General features: G+C 40.9%; 1 protein-coding gene across 2 annotated transcripts in view; it reads left to right on the top strand.

Moving 5' to 3' along the window:
• The first annotated feature begins 7,444 nt into the window (after positions 1-7,444).
• The window catches only part of cmip (c-Maf inducing protein), a 73,388-nt gene continuing 62,806 nt past the window's right edge, over positions 7,445-18,026 (top strand). The window contains exon 1 of one of the 2 annotated variants that reach the window (XM_066713959.1): positions 7,445-8,246. In XM_066713959.1, the coding sequence (XP_066570056.1) occupies positions 7,923-8,246 (324 nt within the window). In that variant the 5' untranslated portion in view covers positions 7,445-7,922. The remainder of the gene's footprint in view (positions 8,247-18,026) is intronic. The other variant, XM_066713960.1, reaches the window with a different exon arrangement.

Genomic DNA, 18,026 nt, shown 5'->3' with positions numbered 1-18,026 from the left:
CTTCAGACGGGCCTGTACATGTGCTTTCTTGAGCAGGGGGATCTTGCGGGCGCTGCAGGATTTCAGTCCTTCACGGCGTAGTGTGTTACCAATTGTTTTCTTGGTGACTATGGTCCCAGCTGCCTTGAGATCATTAACAAGATCCTCCCGTGTAGTTCTGGGCTGATTCCTCACCGTTCTCATGATCATTGAAACTCCACGAGGTGAGATCTTGCATGGAGCCCCAGACCGAGGGAGACTGACAGTTATTTTGTGTTTCTTCCATTTGCGAATAATCGCACCAACTGTTGTCACCTTCTCACCAAGCTGCTTGGCGATGGTCTTGTAGCCCATTCCAGCCTTGTGTAGGTCTACAGTCTTGTCCCTGACATCCTTGGACAGCTCTTTGGTCTTGGCCATGGTGGAGAGTTTGGAATCTGATTGATTGATTGCTTCTGTGGACAGGTGTCTTTTATACAGGTAACGAGCTGAGATTAGGAGGACTCCCTTTAAGAGAGTGCCCCTAATCTCAGCTCGTTACCTGTATAAAAGACACCTGGGAGCCAGAAATCTTGCTGATTGATAGGGGATCAAATACTTATTTCCCTCATTAACATGCAAATCATTTTATAACTTTTTTTGAAATGCTTTTTTCTGGATTTTTTTATTGTTATTCTGTCTCTCACTGTTAAAATACACCTACCATTAAAATTGTAGACTGATCATTTCTTTGTCAGTGGGCAAACGTACAAAATCAGCAGGGGATCAAATACTTTTTTCCCTCACTGTAGCTGCCATCCGTAATGTATAGAAGTTGCAAAAGAGAGAGGCCAGCACATCAGGAGGTTTGCATAGAAAGCTTAGGATCCCCATTGAAAAAGCTTTTGAAAACAAAGTACAGTACACAACATTTTAAAGTGGGAAATTATTTTTAAAATAATAGAAGTAATAACACTATGTAACACAATTTTTGTTCCTGGGTAGTAAGTGTTATTTCCTAATTGCTTTTGCCTCAAAAGTATAGAAAATGGCTATTTGTGACCAGGACAGTGATATTTAGAAATGTACCTATTTCCATTGAGAAAACAAGCAAATTTGTGTCTTTTCATTCACATAAAGTCAGAAAAAAACAACATATGAATCCAAATTAACTTTTATTTATACTGAAGTATTACAAAAATACTTAGAAGTAAGTAGTTTTTCGAGATTTACGATTATACTGTAAATCACTTTCACGAATCAGCCCCCAAATGAATCCTCCCATCATGTTCTAGTTATACTGTCCTTGGTAGCAGCGTTCAAAGTCCAGTATATCCTGGTGGAAGTGCTCGCCTTGCTCCTCCGAATACCCTCCCATGTTCTCCTTGAATTTATCAAGATGAGCATCAAGGATATGGACTTTGAGGGACATCCTACAGCCCATTGTGCCGTAGTTCTTCACCAGAGTTTCAACCTGCTCCATATAGTTTTCGGCCTTGTGATTTCCCAGGAAGCCCCGAACCACTGCGACAAAGCTGTTCCAAGCCGCTTTCTCCTTACTAGTGAGCTTCTTGAGGAATTCATTGCACTCCAGGATCTTCTTTATCTGTGGTCCGACAAAGACACCGGCTTTGACCTTTGCCTCACACAGCTTAGGGAAGAAGTCTTGAAGGTACTTGAAGGCGGCCGACTCCTTATCTAGAGCTCTGACAAATTGTTTCATAAGGCCCAATTTGATGTGCAGTGATGGCATCAGCACCTTCCGGGGGTCCACCAGTGGCCCCCACTTGATGTTGTTCCTCCCCACAGAGAACTCGGTCCGCTGTGGCCAGTCCTGCCTGTGGTAGTGCGCCTTGGTGTCCCTGCTGTCCCTAAGGCAAAGATAGCAGGGAAACTTGGTAAAACCGCTTTAGAGACCCATCAGGAATGCCACCATTTTTAAGTCTCCTATGACCCCCCCAGCCGTACTCATCATACTTCAAGGAATCCAGCAAGGTCTTGATGCTGTTGTAATCCTCTTTGAGGTGCACCGAGTGAGCCAACGGAAGAGATGGGTACTTGTTACCATTATGGAGCAGCATGGCTTTGAGGCTCCTGGATGAGCTGTCAATGAATAGACGCCACTCATTCTGGTCACAGGCGATTCCAATTGCCTCGAACAGACTGGTCACATTGTGGCAGAAGCAGAGCCCATCATGACGGGTGAAGAAGCTGGAAAAAGGTTGGTGACGCTTCCTCTGATATGCGACTTGCACACTTTCATCCAACAAGTTCCACTGCTTGAGCCTAGACGTCAAAAGCTCGGCATTGGACTTGGTGAGACCAAGATCTCTAATCAAGTCGTTTTTGGTCTTTTTGGTTGGGGTAGTATGGGTTTCTCTCCTCAGCTCCACCTCTGAAATTGTCATCTGGATCTGCAACGTCTTCCTCGCTCTCGGACTTGCTTGACTTTTACTCTCTTTACTTTTTCTGACTTTATATGAACGAAAAGACACAAATGTGCCCGTTTTCTCATTGGAAATAGGTAAATTTCAAAATATCACTGTCCTGGTCACAAAAGCAAAGTTTGAGGGGAATAATAGCCATTTTCTATACTTTTGAGGCATAAGCAATTAGGAAATAACACTACCCAGGAACCAAAAAATAAAAATAATTGTTGCACAATGTAATACATTCGGTGTCAATAGAATGCATATGTTCTATGAAAACCGAATTTATTTTGATAAGTATGTGTGGCTGGATATGTTTTGTCAAGTTTGTGTTTGAAGTGCATGGGGATATGTCCCGAACGTCAGAGTGAACACCTGCAGCGAGGAATGGTTCCTGTTTGTTTCCAGGCAATATTTTCCATATAATTACATGGGGGAATGGTGAACAATGTACACTGTACATGATACTTAGATGTTGATACCTTTGCTGAAAACACAGCTGCCTCCTGTTCTTGATGCTGGAGATTGCTGTGAATTACATTTCATTCACTAAATCAACACAGTGTCCCTTAGGTGATAGGCTCCAAATCAAGATCCCTCTCTATGCAGCATGGTACATCAAGATTGCTGTTTATAGCTATATTCTTCCAAAATGTGTCTTCTGGTTTTTGTTCCACCTGGAGATGGAGATGTCATTTACTCAATTAATCTAATTATTATTTTTTTTGACAGAAAGATCAAGCTGCACCAAATGAAATTCTAAAAGATGCCACTGCCAATGTACTCAATATAAGGTACACTTTAACTTGAGATTTCCAGTAGCACACTGCTCTACAATGGTAATGTTATCTTTCATTTTAAAGGGCTTTTAAAACACATCACCAAAGACCTTCTTCTACAATAAGAAGCACTGCACGTCTTATAGTTTAGAAAGGCGATGATTATTTATTTTAAAATGCTGTGAAATAAGTGGCTATGCATTTCTGTTCAATATCAATGACCTAGGAAACTAGCCCTGCCTGTGAAATGTGTGGCCCCAGTATCCACTCATACATCACTGTGGAATGGTGAGTGTATTGACCTCAATTAGTTTGTGCCTCTGCTTATCTTATAGCAATGCAAGCTGCGGCCAATGTTGTGCTCTATTTGGTTCCTTCTCCAAGATAAGTGACATCAAGTGGCTGGGATTCTTGCCTTTGACTTAGTTGGATGCTTGGCTCTCTTTGTTCTCCCTGCTGTGGTGGGGGCCTCTGCTCGGAGACTCCTGCCCTCCCCGACCCCTCGGGCTGGGATTGGAGGAGGCTGGGGGAATGATGATGGCTGTCCCTGTGGGAGAAGACAACACAACACATTTGCAGCCCATGCTACCACAAGATGTTTTCATCAGAATGTTTGTTTAAAGAAGTGATTGCGCTCAGGAGACGGTGACAGAGAGGATTCTAATGAGCTGATGTGAAAGATCCCACAAGCTGCGAAAAGAGTGTATAATGAACAAGCTACCCCCTCCTGCCCTCTGCATCTTTCCTCTTTCATCACAAAGAAAGTCAAGTGGTTTCAAAGTAATTATAAGAAAGAAGAATATATATAGTTACATTAAAGGGGCTCGCTTTCTATGCTGTGTATATGCTGGTGTGAGCTTTGTTGTTGACTCACAGCCTGTTTAGTCAAAGAGTAACCCTGGTTTCAGCTCCCCAATCGATGGGCTAGAGCCTCTGTTACGGAAAACAGTTGTGATGGAGAGAGGGGTACAATTAGGCAGTCTGAGGAGAGTGTTCAGAGCTGAGTTTCCTACGGCAGCCCTCATTTATTTCCTGTTCTGGTCACCAAACCAAACCTTTTTAATTTAATTTAAACTGGCTGGGATGGAGATTAATTCTTCACCACCTACCATCGCAATCTCCAGTCACCCTCTAGCCATCTACAAGATTCGTGAACGGGATCGGCCCCAAGTAAGCTGGGGAGTAAGTTGGTCAGAATGAATAGGCAGGGTTTAAGATAATATATTTCATAGTGTCTTTTGCTTATGACATGTTTTTATATATATATATATATATATATATATATATATATATATATATATATATATATATATATATATATACACCGATCAGCCATAACATTATGCCCACTCACAGGTGAAGTGAATGACACTGATAATCTCGTTAACATGGCACCTGTCAGTGGGTGGGATATATTAGGCAGCAAATGAACATTTTGTCCTCAAAGTTGATGTGTTAGAAGCAGGAAAAATGGGCAAACGTGAGGATCTGAGCGACTTTGACGAGGGCCAAATTGTGATGGCTAGACGACTGGGTCAGAGCATCTCCAAAACTGCAGCTCTTGTGGGGTGTTCCCGGTCTGCAGTGGTCAGTACCTATCAAAAGTGGTCCAAGGAAGGAAAAGCTGTGAACCGGCGACAGGGTCATGGGTGGCCAAGGCTCATTGATGCACGTGGGGAGCGAAGGCTGGCCAGTGTGGTCTGATCCAACAGACGAGCTACTGTAGCTCAAATTGCTGAAAAAGTGAATGCTGGTTCTGATAGAATGGTGTCAGAACACACAGTGCATCACAGTTTGTTGCGTATGGGGCTGCGTAGCCGCAGACCAGTCAGGGTGTCCACGCTGACCCCTGTCCACTGCCGAAAGCGCCTACAATGGGCACGTGAGCATCAGAACTGGACCACGGAGCAATGGAAGAAGGTGGCCTGGTCTGATGAATCATGAGTTCAAGGTGTTGACTTGGCCTCCAAATTCCCCAGATCTCAATCCAATCGAGCATCTGTGGGATGTGCTGGACAAACAAGTCCGATCCATGGAGGCCCCACCTCACAACTTACAGGACTGAAAGGATCTGCTGCTAACGTCTTGGTGCCAGATACCACAGCACACCTTCAGAGGTCTAGTGGAGTCCATGCCTCGACGGGTCAGGGCTGTTTTGGCAGCAAAAGGGGGACCTACACAATATTAGGCAGGTGGTCATAATATTATGGCTGATCGGTGTGTATATATATATATATATATATATATATGTTTTTAGTGTGCAATGGTGAAATTGTACTTTGATATAACACAAATCGTTTTTTTTCAATGCTCCTAGTATATATGGTGGTTTTGAAAGTTACTTGAAACTTATACTAGGAGAAAATCATGCAGGGAAAAAAGGAAGATTCAACTTTTGCACTTTTCTGTTCCTGTGTGTTTTGGGCTAGTTCCTTAAAATAAACTGATAGCCTTGACTAGGGAATTTGTATGGTGTTTTTTATGTATGTGTGTGTGCAAATTCTGCCATTGATCTAAGTCTCTGCCAAGAATACTTCTGAAAAGTCCCGGTGATGATGGTTCTTCTGATAGTGCTTAACATTTCATTTATTAGAAGGAAAAGGGTTTTATTTTTCTCTCAAACCACTTTTGACATGCTGAAAGTATGGGGGAAATTATGACAGTCAGCATCGATGCAGAGAAGTGTAGTGTAGTGTTGCTGGTGTGTTTTCATTGTTAGCAGGAAGCTTTAAAATACAAAAGGGAGACTGCCGGCTGCATCACCAAGTAGCAATCTCTTTATATGGTGATGTGAGCTTACTTAACGCTAAGTTTGTATTTGACAAAACTGGCCTGGGCTGGCTTATTCACTTCTGTCACCCAGCCTTCTATTATAGCGAGGCTCAAGGTACAGTAGAGCACACACAGGTCTCATTCAATCAACAATGGATCACCCTTTACACTGACGTCAGACCAATCTCCCAAACTAAAGCTGTTACACCAGTTATGTACATTGAAATAGCTGAAGGATTAAAGGGCCACACTCGGCTATGTAACTGGTCTAATTACATGATTAAGTGTATTTGAATATTTCTCGCCCCACTCAAAAATCTTGTGTGGGAAGGCTACTGTATCTTGAGTCAACTGAATTCCTGAAGATGTGGTCATCAAATGTAAATGTGTGTAACTGGGAATAAAATTACATTTCATTTAGTAATGGACTATTCCAGTAAGAAGGGAATGCAGCCCTAAAGGCAACCCTTTCCAGGATAATCACAGGAGGATCAGACACAATATAAGCCCTCCACAAAAGAAAGGACCACCAAAGTCAGGCATGTATGGTCGGTTTTTCTCAGATTCATCTACAAAGCAAGCCATGACGACCACATAGTAATCAGCGAGGGTATTTAAGGGGAATTAAACCCGTAGTAGGAGTTTGGTGCCAATGAAGTGCGGCTGTGCAGACCTTTGGAAAGCTGACGTAAAACAAAACATTCATATTTAAAAGACTTGACCCGAGAAACCCTGTGACAGCATGCTCGGAGATCAGTATGAGACACTGAAGCGCAGCTCAGCATCCAACATCTGACGTGAGAGTGGCTTTTAAATAATGCACACCCTGAGAGCTACTGATTTAGCGGTTTTATTTAACGGCGGACTGGAGTAGTCGACTACTGCAAAGCAATGGCGCATAAAAGCCAGTGCATTTGGTTACCCTATGAAGTATGAATTGCTCTCTTCTTTAACTATACATAAAGGTCTGACATATCCAAATTCCAAAGCAGTTTTTCTCCGTGTTGACGTTTGAAGAACACTCATCCTTGATGCAAGTATAGACAGAAATGTGTACATCAGGTCTAATGACGCGCTTCCCGTGATTTCCCAACGTATCGATGCATCTTGGCGCACACACACACACACACACACACACACCGGCGGTGCAGAAGCAAATGCGCGTAACGCCAGACAGGTCTTTCCTCCACACGAGCGTCTGTCCGCTGTAAACGCAGTTGCAACGCCGCTCACGCCTGCGAGAAGCGACCGTTATCCCAAAGCGACCCCTCCCAAGTCGCCCGCAAAGCCGAGCCCCGGGTTTCGCGTCCGACAAAGCCCGACGCAAGACAGGTTCCAGTGCGTGATGCACGGCTGTACCCGGAGCACCCTCACTCCCTCCCGCCGCACAGGCGCGCATCCGCTCCGCTCCCCCATTGACGTCATCCCGGCGCCACGTGACCCGGCGCGGACCAACCGGCGGCGCGCGCAGTTTCTGCAATCTCTCACCAGCACGGAGCGCGAGAGAGAGAGAGAGAGAGGGAGGGAGAGGGAGAGAGAGAGAGAGAGAGAGAGAGATCGATCTTGCGAATTCAAGAGGAAACACGACTTATTTTTTTAGTTCCCCCTCCCCATCTTCTCTGCACTGGATCTATCACTTTCCAGCCGCGCGTTATGGATATTACTATCATGGCATTGGCAGATTAATTTCTTGGGGGGAGAGCGACCAGCAGGGAGGAAAGACATTTAAGGGGAATCTGTTGAGAGATTGGACCTCAATTGTCACCCCCCACCCCCCCTTTCCCCTCTGTTTTCCTCTCTCTCAATTGTCCTCCTTCATCTCTTTTCTCTCTGTCTCTCCCCCTGATCCGAATCCGATTAACACTCGTCCGTGGGTCCGCGTCCGGTGCTTCTGGGATATAAAACCGATCTATATTGTATCGCGATTTACTACTGCTACTGCTACTGCTACTGCTACTGCTACTAGACGGCTGTCGGCGCTGCTATGGATTTCAATAGCAGCTCGGGTGGAGGCAGCGAACTCCACAACAATCACCAATACCAGTCGGAGGAGAGCAAACCCTTGCTGGGCGAGATGTCCGCCTTGGCACCGGCGGAGGGGAATAATAAAATGGGGGCCGCACCGTGTCGGAGAGTCCTGCTGCACTGCAATGGGATGAGGTACAAACTGCTGCAGGAGGGGGACATCCAAGTGTGTGTCATTAAACACCCCAGGACCTTTCTGAGCAAGCTGCTCACTTCCAAGTACTTGAGAAGATGGGAGCCCCATCACCTGACGCTCACGGATAACAGTCTGGCTTCGGCGACAGTAAGTACCGCATTTTCTCCTCCTCTGCCTGCCTGCCTGCCATTGATCCGAGCGGTGATCTGAAGACCTGTTTCAGCCCTGTCTGGTGAGACCCACTGACTTGAAATGGCACATTACTCTGCTATAGCTGGCTCAGCCGAGTTGCTGGCTTTGTGTTTGCAGATATGCTTTCATTTCGGGCTGCAACATGCATAGGACAACAATCACAATAACACACACCAAATGCTGCAAACTGCACACACGCTTGTGTACAGTAAGGGCAGAAAAACACCCCCTCCCCCCATTTAAATACTTCATGATGGGAAGTTATTGAAAGCATACATCTTTCACGGTACAAAAATGAAAAGCAATTGCCTCCAAATAGTTTTTTTCTTCTTCTTCTCCTTTTGGATGTGTTTCTTTGTGTTGTGACGAGTATACAGGTTATTATTGGAAGACATTTTCTATATCTCCGTGAAGATGGGGGTACTGGTGGTATCTAGCTAGTATATTCGTCCTGCCTTTTATTAGGATACAAAAAGCAGTGTTTTGAATGCGATGGACGATTTTGTGTTTAATAATGGGAGTGCATTATTCCATATTTATGTTTTTTGTTTTCATTATAATTACAACGAGCTACCTAATAACAATGATCTTTATAATATAGTTGTATAAACAATAACAAAGGTCCATATTTGGCTAAGAAGCTTTTAATTGGCATAAAGGTAGAGCTACTGAGATACACCCTGCAGAAAGACAATAGGCTAATGTTTTGTACTGTATTGTGCATCCAGACGTTGTTTTTCTTAATTTAGACTAAAGCAAGATGACATCCAGTGGAATATGAAGAGCACTACATTTTCATGAACTAATTACTCTGCACATCCTTATTAAAAAAAAATATATATATCATAACGTGGAATCTATATCATGAATCAGAATTGTGCTATTGAGCCGAGGCGATTTGTCAGTTGTTGGTGGCCATGGGGGGTGCAGGGTGATGCGAGAAATGGCTGGGATGGAGTGATGCTGTGGCCTACTTAAGATCACTGATGGTTAACATGATTTGTTTTATTCCTGATGCTTTCAAATCGCTGTGATCATTCGTGGAATAGGATAACATTCTGTGTTTCTGTGATTAACTGTAGGTAAACAAAGGTAGCTGGGTGCATGTATGTGTTTAAGCGATGATTGTACAGATGACATGAATAAATGAATTCAAATGCGATTACCTAGGTAATGGAGATGCAGTCTATTGTTCTTGGAAGATGCATTCAGAACTTGGTCCTTCTGCAGAGCTGGATTTCCAAATCACGCTCGAGAATGGCAAGTTAGATTTGTGTGCTTCAGCAGAGCTAGGGCCTTCAATGTGATGTTGATTTGGAAAATGAATGAAACGGGAAGATTCAGTTCCTCTGACGGCATTACTGAACCTTGCCAATGGACACTGTTTGTGCTTTCTGTCCACAACTGTTTACAAGATGTATTGCCTTAGGATGTACCTGGACATGTGACACATTGCATGCTTTTCTGGAGAAACTGGTCAGAGATTTGCATAGTGTTTGCCATCCTTTTTATGTCAATCCAAAAGGAAAGTCATCGCTGTAATGACAATGCAAACCCCTGCCCATTTAAAATGAGCAGATTTGACACAGATATTATTTGAATGACACAACACCAAGCACAAAATTGAGAAGTTACTAGTACAGTAGTGGGTAGGAGTTTGGGCACAGGCATCATTTCAGGCCTGAAAGAAGGCATGCAGAGTGTTGATGTTTGTACTGCAGGTGCAGTGGGGGAAACTTAACAATGGAGCTGTGTTTGAGGGTACTCATTTTAAAATGTTGGAAAGGTACTGCATAAATCACTGCCTTGGAATGTAGGTCTGTATCTCTGGACAAGCAGACAGACGATGTCAAACTTTTACGGGCCTTTTTCTGTTGTAGTCTGCTTGATGTAAAAATGTACAAGGATATGTACAAACAGACACATACCTTTCTCAAATGATGTGGCGAATTAACATATTTATCCTGTACCACAAGGAGCCTATGTTTACATTGACACCAGCTTTAAATTTTAGCACGGGTACATTCACATTTGTGATTCTAAGGAATATAACCGAAGACAACAAATATTTCAGACTAATTTATGTTGAGTTTCTTAATTTTTATTTATGTACTATTTTTTGTATCTACGATGTGAAGTGTTTTTTAGGAATGTGAGATAGTCTTGCATTATGCACTTATTGGTGGCCACATCATCACCAGAAGTAAGAATTACGTTATGCCTTTCAAAATAACCATGTTGTAATCTAGCTTTAAAGTATAATGCATGGAGTTCCTAAAAGTATGTTTTTAGGCATCTTTACCTTTTGCTGTGTAGTGTATAAATGTAAAGCACTTTTCCAGATTTATTCTATCACATAAGCAAATAACAGTTGATGTCAAAACCCAGCATTTTTGCTTGTTCAGGATTTTAGCATGTGTTATGTCCTAACTTCCTGTATAGTGACACAAATGACAAAAAATACAGATTTGTCTTCCCTATGGCAACTCGAGTCATTATCAAATCAACTCGGTGTTAGTGATTCACGATCTTACTCCTTGATAGTGATTATAGTTTCTGTAGACAACATGAAGTGTTGCTGTGTTGCACAGCTGGGTGAAAACAGTGAAGACAGAGTTATTCTTTTCTCCTTTAAATAAACAGAGGAGATTTATGCACAGTGGAGATTGTACAAGTAAACAATCCCACATTCAAAAAATTGAAAAAATCTGCAGTCTGCTGCGATCACTTGAATCATCCCACTCGCCTACGCTAGTTTGTATGAATTGTTTATTGGACAATGTATGGTATAGTGTGTGATTTTTGGAATCGAATGTGTTCACGAGGTAAATTGTAACTTTCTCATGCCGGTACAGTCGGCACACAATAATTTGGTATATCTTTTGTATAGCAGGGATCATTTAAAATGCCATGCCAACACTCCAGCCTAAAGTGACTGCACCCTGATGATCATAATGATTGCTTATCGATATATTATTGCTTATCAAGTTTTGACCATACTGATTTGAAATCATTAACTTATGTGGGTACCCAATCAGAACAAAAGTACACAACCAAAAGCTATGTAGGTACAAATGTATTTGTTTATATGTTACACTCAATTTCCCCCTTATAATCATAACTGAAACAAAACCAAAAATAAAGAAGTGACTATGGCATGTGTGAAAACACAGATGTAAAATTTAAACCTGAAAACAAGCGAAGCAGGCAAGCAATGCCTTGTTTGAAAATTCAATACCAATTTTATAATATTGTTACATTTTTGGAGACCCTGCACCCAAAGGAGATCTCTGTAACACAAATGAAAGCAATAGTTTAAATTACCGCCTTTCAATTTGTCTAACAGGGCATCTTAGATGAAGCTCAGTAAATAAAACTGATATTTATGTACCAGCTGTTGTAGCCACATGTAGGTTTACTCTATGCAAGAATCAATTTCACAGATATCAGTCGAGACTGGGACAGGAATGCACGGCCCCAGACACATTCTGTCTGGTAATTTAACCTATAAAGTTGTGCAATGTGTCATATCTTGTCCGGGTGGAATCCATAGTTCTACATGGAGATGCAGTGAGCAGCTAGGAAGGTAGAAGGATTAGTCTTTACATTGTCAATAAGCCCCCCCCACACACACACACCAATTAATATGCTTCAGAAAGTGGAACTCAGCCCTTTGTTCCTAAAGACTTTCAGATGTGGAATTTTAAGGCTATTGAGTGCCTTTTTTCAAATAAGCTTCACCCTGAGTAGTGATTTCTATGTTAGTTGTTGGCTATTCTCACTTAGGTTACTCAGCCTAGTGACCTAGTGTGTATCATCATCATCATCATCATCATCATCATCATCCTATATCAATCCAGTGCCACCCCAAGATACTTCCACTTCCACCAATCTCTTCCATGTAATGCCTGCAAAATGTATTCCATCTTTTATATGTTCATCTTCTAGGTCTTTTTTCCTCTCTTGACATTTTTAAAAATTACAAAAAAAAAAAAAAAAAAAGAATCCATGTGATGATAATAAGCCTTCCTCTAAGTGCTTTTGACTTTTCAGATCCAATTGCAATACTTTTACATTAGCTGTTGGTGGGGTTATTGTTTTTTGTCTGTTTGTTTTGTTTGGCTTTTGCTATTATAAAGTGTTGTAATTTGACATCAATATTATTTAGAATCCTTGCTGCACACACAGAATGGTGCTCATTCCTGGAATAAGTAGCTCTTAGCTGTACAGAGGGGTCACTAAAAAGGGGATTTGAAATGCAATTAACAATGCTGGTAATAGAGAGGTGACTGGCTGCGTCATCCTGGTTTCAAACTACGTTCAGCTGCAGCATAACCTTACCAAATTTTTTTTTTTTAACAGTAAAGAGGATGTGGTGATAACCATAAATGAAAGATGCATTCTCACGTACTCAAGCTGAAGAGCCAATATTCTATGGTTAGTTAGATTTAGCCTGTCATTAGGTAGATAATTATTTCTTACAACATGAGAAATCCCAACCTATCAGGAATTGGCTAAGAAACATGACAAACAGGCAAACAAAGTAAAACAATAGATACTTGCCAAATCTTTTCCTGGCATGTGTGAGTCTTCCTATTTAGAATGCAATTTTAGTACAGTGTTTTAATTGATTTTGTGTTTCAAAATGTACAGCACCAGGTATGCTATAGTCTGTGATGTAAAGCAGGAGAATGAAACTGTGAAATGGTGTTCAGCACTAGCTTAACGGCCATGAGGTTTCTCATAGAGAAACCTTTTCCCTTACTTGCATCTCTAAATGCATGCAATTCACGCATGTCCTCATTGCACTGAGTTTGTAATCCTTCTGGGGTTGTCTATACCAGGAATTTGAAGGTTTAAATCATATAGCTGTATAATCTCGGATTTGGTTATTTTAGAGACATACCTTTCAGACCACGCTGTCAGTCAGGTTTCAGTGTTTTACCCCAAGTAAAGCACAGTGTCAATAAGGCCCTGATACACGACTCGGTCTCATCTTCCTAAAAAGTTTCAGATTAGCATGGCGCCTTATGTAAACCCTGTGCCACTACCGGGATTTAAAAGGATACACAGTTTCCCCTCCTCTCCATTTGGCAGCTTGGTTTTGAGAAAGTCAGTGCCCCTTTGAAGTTTAAACAAAGTGAATGTGGTTTAATATACAGGTCTAATCCCTGAGGTGGTCAATTTTAAGTCACCTCCTTAGACTACTGCCATACCTATCCTTCATGGTTTATCAGTAGTGAAGTACCTGTTGAGTTTACAAAACTGTTTTAAAGCTTTTTACTTTTACATTAGTGATTAATTATCTTAGAAAATTGCGTCTGCCTTTATAAAATGTTGTTTTTTTGCCCCACAATAATAGCGTTGGTGTAAAATAAATGCATTCATGCATCTAAAAGTGTTTAAAGGATTAGTCTGAGATAGTGATGATTTGATTGTGTATTTCACTGTGACAGCAAAGCAGGATGAAAAAATAAAAGGAGTTAAGACTGACAAGTGCTGTAAACTCCTAGAGCCATGTTAGTTATATGTAATAAGAAATTAAAATAAAACCGTGTGTGTCTGGAAACACCGAATGAGTGAAAGCAATAATATCATTCTGCACACTCTAACAATAGAGGAGCTTGTCACATGCATGAGTCTGGGGGAGAGACTTAAGAAGGCTGGTTCTCCATTTTGTTGAGCTGTCTGTGCTCTCTCTCGCTCTCTCTTGCTCTCTCTCGCTCTCTCGCTCTCTCGCTCTCTCAGGCCTCAAGAGCAAAGCAAACACAGTGTTCCATGCCTGTTGCTACTTGTGCAGTTGGTTGAGGGGGCATTACCCAGAGCGCTGGATACAGTGCCACAGTGCTTTTCAATACAATTCATTAACCCTGTGTGTTTTGGTCACTTGAGAAGAAGACCCCCTGTTAACCAAGCTGATACAATAGGAAGGCCCAGTGTAATGGACCATGCAAGGAAAAATTCCCTTTAACATGGGCATCTTCCTGTAAAGAAGTTTTCTGCTAAAAATAACCAGGTGTTTAATATCCTCTATGAAAGTTCAGAAATTAATCTTTGCTCAAGACGAGAATGTAGGGCAATGTCTACATTGTTTATTATGAATCTGCTAAACTACTATATCTGTTTTTGCTGTGGTTCAAAACGTATAGTAGTAGAAGTCCCTTATAGGCACTTAACAGAAGACAATTTTTCAGTAGACCCTCCTTAGGCTCCAAAGACAAACAAGGTTTGTGATTGATGTGTTGTATTCAGTTGTTCTTAAATCCATATAGCCTAGTCACCTTCCTAAGACAGTTTCATGTTTTGTTTTAAACATTAGCAAATTAATTATCCATCCATCGATCCATCCATCTTCGAAACTGCTTATCCTGGTGAGGGTCGTGGGGAAGCCGGAGCTGATCCCGGCAGGCATAGGGCACATGGCAGGAATATACCCGGACGGGACGCCAGTCCATCACTGGGCACAAATTAATCATTAACATTATATATTTATGTGTGTGTATGTATATATATATATATGTCTATTTATTTATTGCTGTTCAAATTACATTTATATCAAAGTTGGTCGGTTTTGAGACCTTTGAACTAAAATTGCACGTTTGAACTTTGTGTGCATTAAACCATGCAGTATTGAATGTATGCTGGGGACCTCCTGCTTGTTGATATAATTGTGTGTACAGTTATTTCAGGGCTTTGGTGAAAGTCAACAGATTTAATTTGTTCTCTTATCCATTATTATGAATTTTGATTGCTCCATGTTTTAATGCAAAGCAAGTCTGTGATGTTGAATTCACTGGCCCGTGTCTTTTCTTCACAAGTACACAAGACGAGTCTTTATGCATAGGTATTAGGTTACCGGGCTTTATTCCTTTAGTCCTGCAGCTAATGTTTGAAGTCGCACTTGTCTCCCACCCTTAGCTAATTTGATTTTGCAGGGTGTAACTGAAAACCAGTACATCCATGGTAAACCCATTGTGAAGCATGCAGTTCCTCACAGGACAAACAAGGGTCTTTTGGAATTCGGAGAACAGTTTTCACGTTTCTCAGGACTTTATCTGCACATTTATTCTTGATAAATACAACATTTTGTTGGGGCAGAGACTTTTGTTTTTCATTTTTAACCATAAAACGCCATAAGGAGGATGATTGGGGAAGTGAAAATACATGTGTGAGCCACCTAATTTATTTTATTTAATTCTCATGAAATATTATGAAATCTTGACTTGCTATGATATAGCCTATACTAAACTTGAAACTATTGTCGTGTGTTTTTCCTCTTTTTCTGTTGATTTAACATGCATTACCATTTCTTCTGTATTTAATCTGTGAATCCTTTTGCTTTCTTTCTGAACTGCAATGTCCAGTTATTTTCTGCTCACAAATAAGTAAGGCATTATTAAGCCAGATCCTGTGTGTTTTGCTATAGTCTTTCCAGTCATTAACTCTAACCAGTGGCAAGAGTGGCAATCTCAGTGGAGCTCGGCATGACACAAATCCATTCCAGTCTCTGGCCCATATAAAACTGTGATGCTCAACATGTGGCCCCTGGGAGAAACTGCTTGCCCTCCTGCCAACCAATCGACCAAGCATCCTACAATCGATTTGCTACAGTAGAGCACTAAAAATAATTATTCAAGCTGTTCAGTTTGCATTCGTGTACATCCCATATTCTAGAATCGTTTTGATGGATGTGGAACCAAATTAAATGCAAAATCTGAACAGGGAGTATCATTCCAGCAGCCATTACAATGGCATGGTATTTTAGCCACCAAGACAAAAAACAAGTTTGCTGTTGGGAGTCAGGGAGGCTAGCCTGTTTTAAAATAGGGGTACTTTTTTTTTTTTCCTGTTGTGTTTTTACTTTTTTTTTTTAATACATGTTTCCCCAAACCTGCCGTTTGTGAGAGACACTTGAGCTCTGACATCCACCCACACTCTCTAGAAAACAGCGTGCACCAAAAGATCCACAAATGAAGCATCTGTTGGCATCATAATATGAATGCAAATTGTATTCTCGCTATTATTCAGCAGCAGTACTTTTTTTTTTTTTTTTTTAATGAACATGTTATCAGTTTTATCAAGCAGTGTAACCTGTCAGCTGTTTTCCGGTCCACAGATGACTGATACAAAGTCAGAGAGCAGGACGAATTTCACTGTAAGGAAACAAAAAAAAAACAAAAAAACTCAAAGTTTGGAGTTGCTGGCGTTTCAGTTTTAATAACAGCCTTTCATTAGCTTACTTCCCATATGCAGTGTTCTCAGGGCCAGTGACGTTAATAGGGAGGAGGAGATATGTCCTGTGGAGGGAAGCAGGAAAAAAAAAAAAAAAAATCATGACTAGTCAATTTGGCTCGAGATGATTGTTCAAGAAATGCTTTTTTTTTTTTTTTTTTTTTTTTTTTTTTCCTTTAAATGTTTGTTACCCTTTCCTATCAGGGAGTTACAGTTTGTTCAGCAGAAGCTAAGCACAGGCTGAGAGCTGGTTGACGTGTAATCTCAAACACTCCAGACTCATCCTACTGCTTTCCCAGACTGGAAGAGTGGCAAGGTTTTAATGATGGAGATTAGAGAGAGAGGAAAAAAAGAACAAGAAGTAGAAGAAAAAAGGAATTTCTCTGCTAGTTTAAAAAAAAGAAAAAAAGAAACAGCCTTAACCTTTTCAAGACTAAGATTTTTTTAACATTTGTTTGTTTTCAATGAAATATTTTACACACAAGCTATCTTCCCACAGCAGATAATGTAACCTGACTGATTTCAGCCATCATTGCAATCTGGGATATCCCTGTTAACTTCAATGGATACCAGGCAGGACTGCTCCGGGATGAATACCATTTTCTTCTCAATTCATAACCTTTCTTATCCCATCGAATATTATTGAAAAGAAGAAATAATATTATTAAAAAAAACAATGCTAGTCTGAGAATTGTCCCAGTAAAAGGGTTCTGTTCCCTTATTTCCAAATCTACACGTCACAACCTAGCCAGTCATTTGAATAATGTCAGTCAGCCATGAAATTATGCACACATGATCACAGGATCATTACTGTAGCTCCCCTACATTTTATTCAGTTTCTTTTTTCTTATCTTTTTCTCATCAGGAAACTGTAATTGCTGTGTGATCATGTGGTTTCTTTTGTGTGTAAAAAAAAAAAAAATCTGCAACAGTTACCATAAAAAAGATGGCAACTTATTGGACAGAAGACCTGACAATTCAGCTTTTCTGTGAAAGCTGCATTTTCTTTTTTTGGAACTGAGTTGCTTTTGCTTCACTGTGTTTGCAGTCTATTCTCAGGCCTTCTTGTTCATATGGAAATGTAAATCTCTCCTAGACAATATAGAAACTGTACTCTGTCTAATATGAGCCTTGTTGAATTGGCCAAGCACAAGTTATTTGCTTTAATGTGATAATTTGGACCTCAGGAATGGGAGAAAAAGGGAAAACATTTTGCACTTGCCTGGACTTGGTATTTTTAAATACAGTATACATGAGTAGCATCATGGGGGAATGTGAATTTGTGAAAGAATAAATTACATTTACTGTTTGAGTCAGTGCTGGAAATGTATTTGTTATAGCCCCCATCCCCTGTTAGTAAGAGAAAAGGTTGACACTGCTTTTTGAAATATTCTGCCCTGTTCTTCCATTTGGTTCACTTGCAATTGGCTGTATTGTGAGTAGAAAAATGTTAATTTGGAGATTCTGAACTTCAAATATCTCTTTATTAATGTAATGTGATAT

This window comes from Amia ocellicauda, chromosome 9 (assembly GCF_036373705.1).
Source record: "Amia ocellicauda isolate fAmiCal2 chromosome 9, fAmiCal2.hap1, whole genome shotgun sequence".
Taxonomy (NCBI): Eukaryota; Metazoa; Chordata; class Actinopteri; order Amiiformes; family Amiidae; genus Amia; species Amia ocellicauda.
This window is presented reverse-complemented; position numbering and strand designations above follow the sequence as displayed.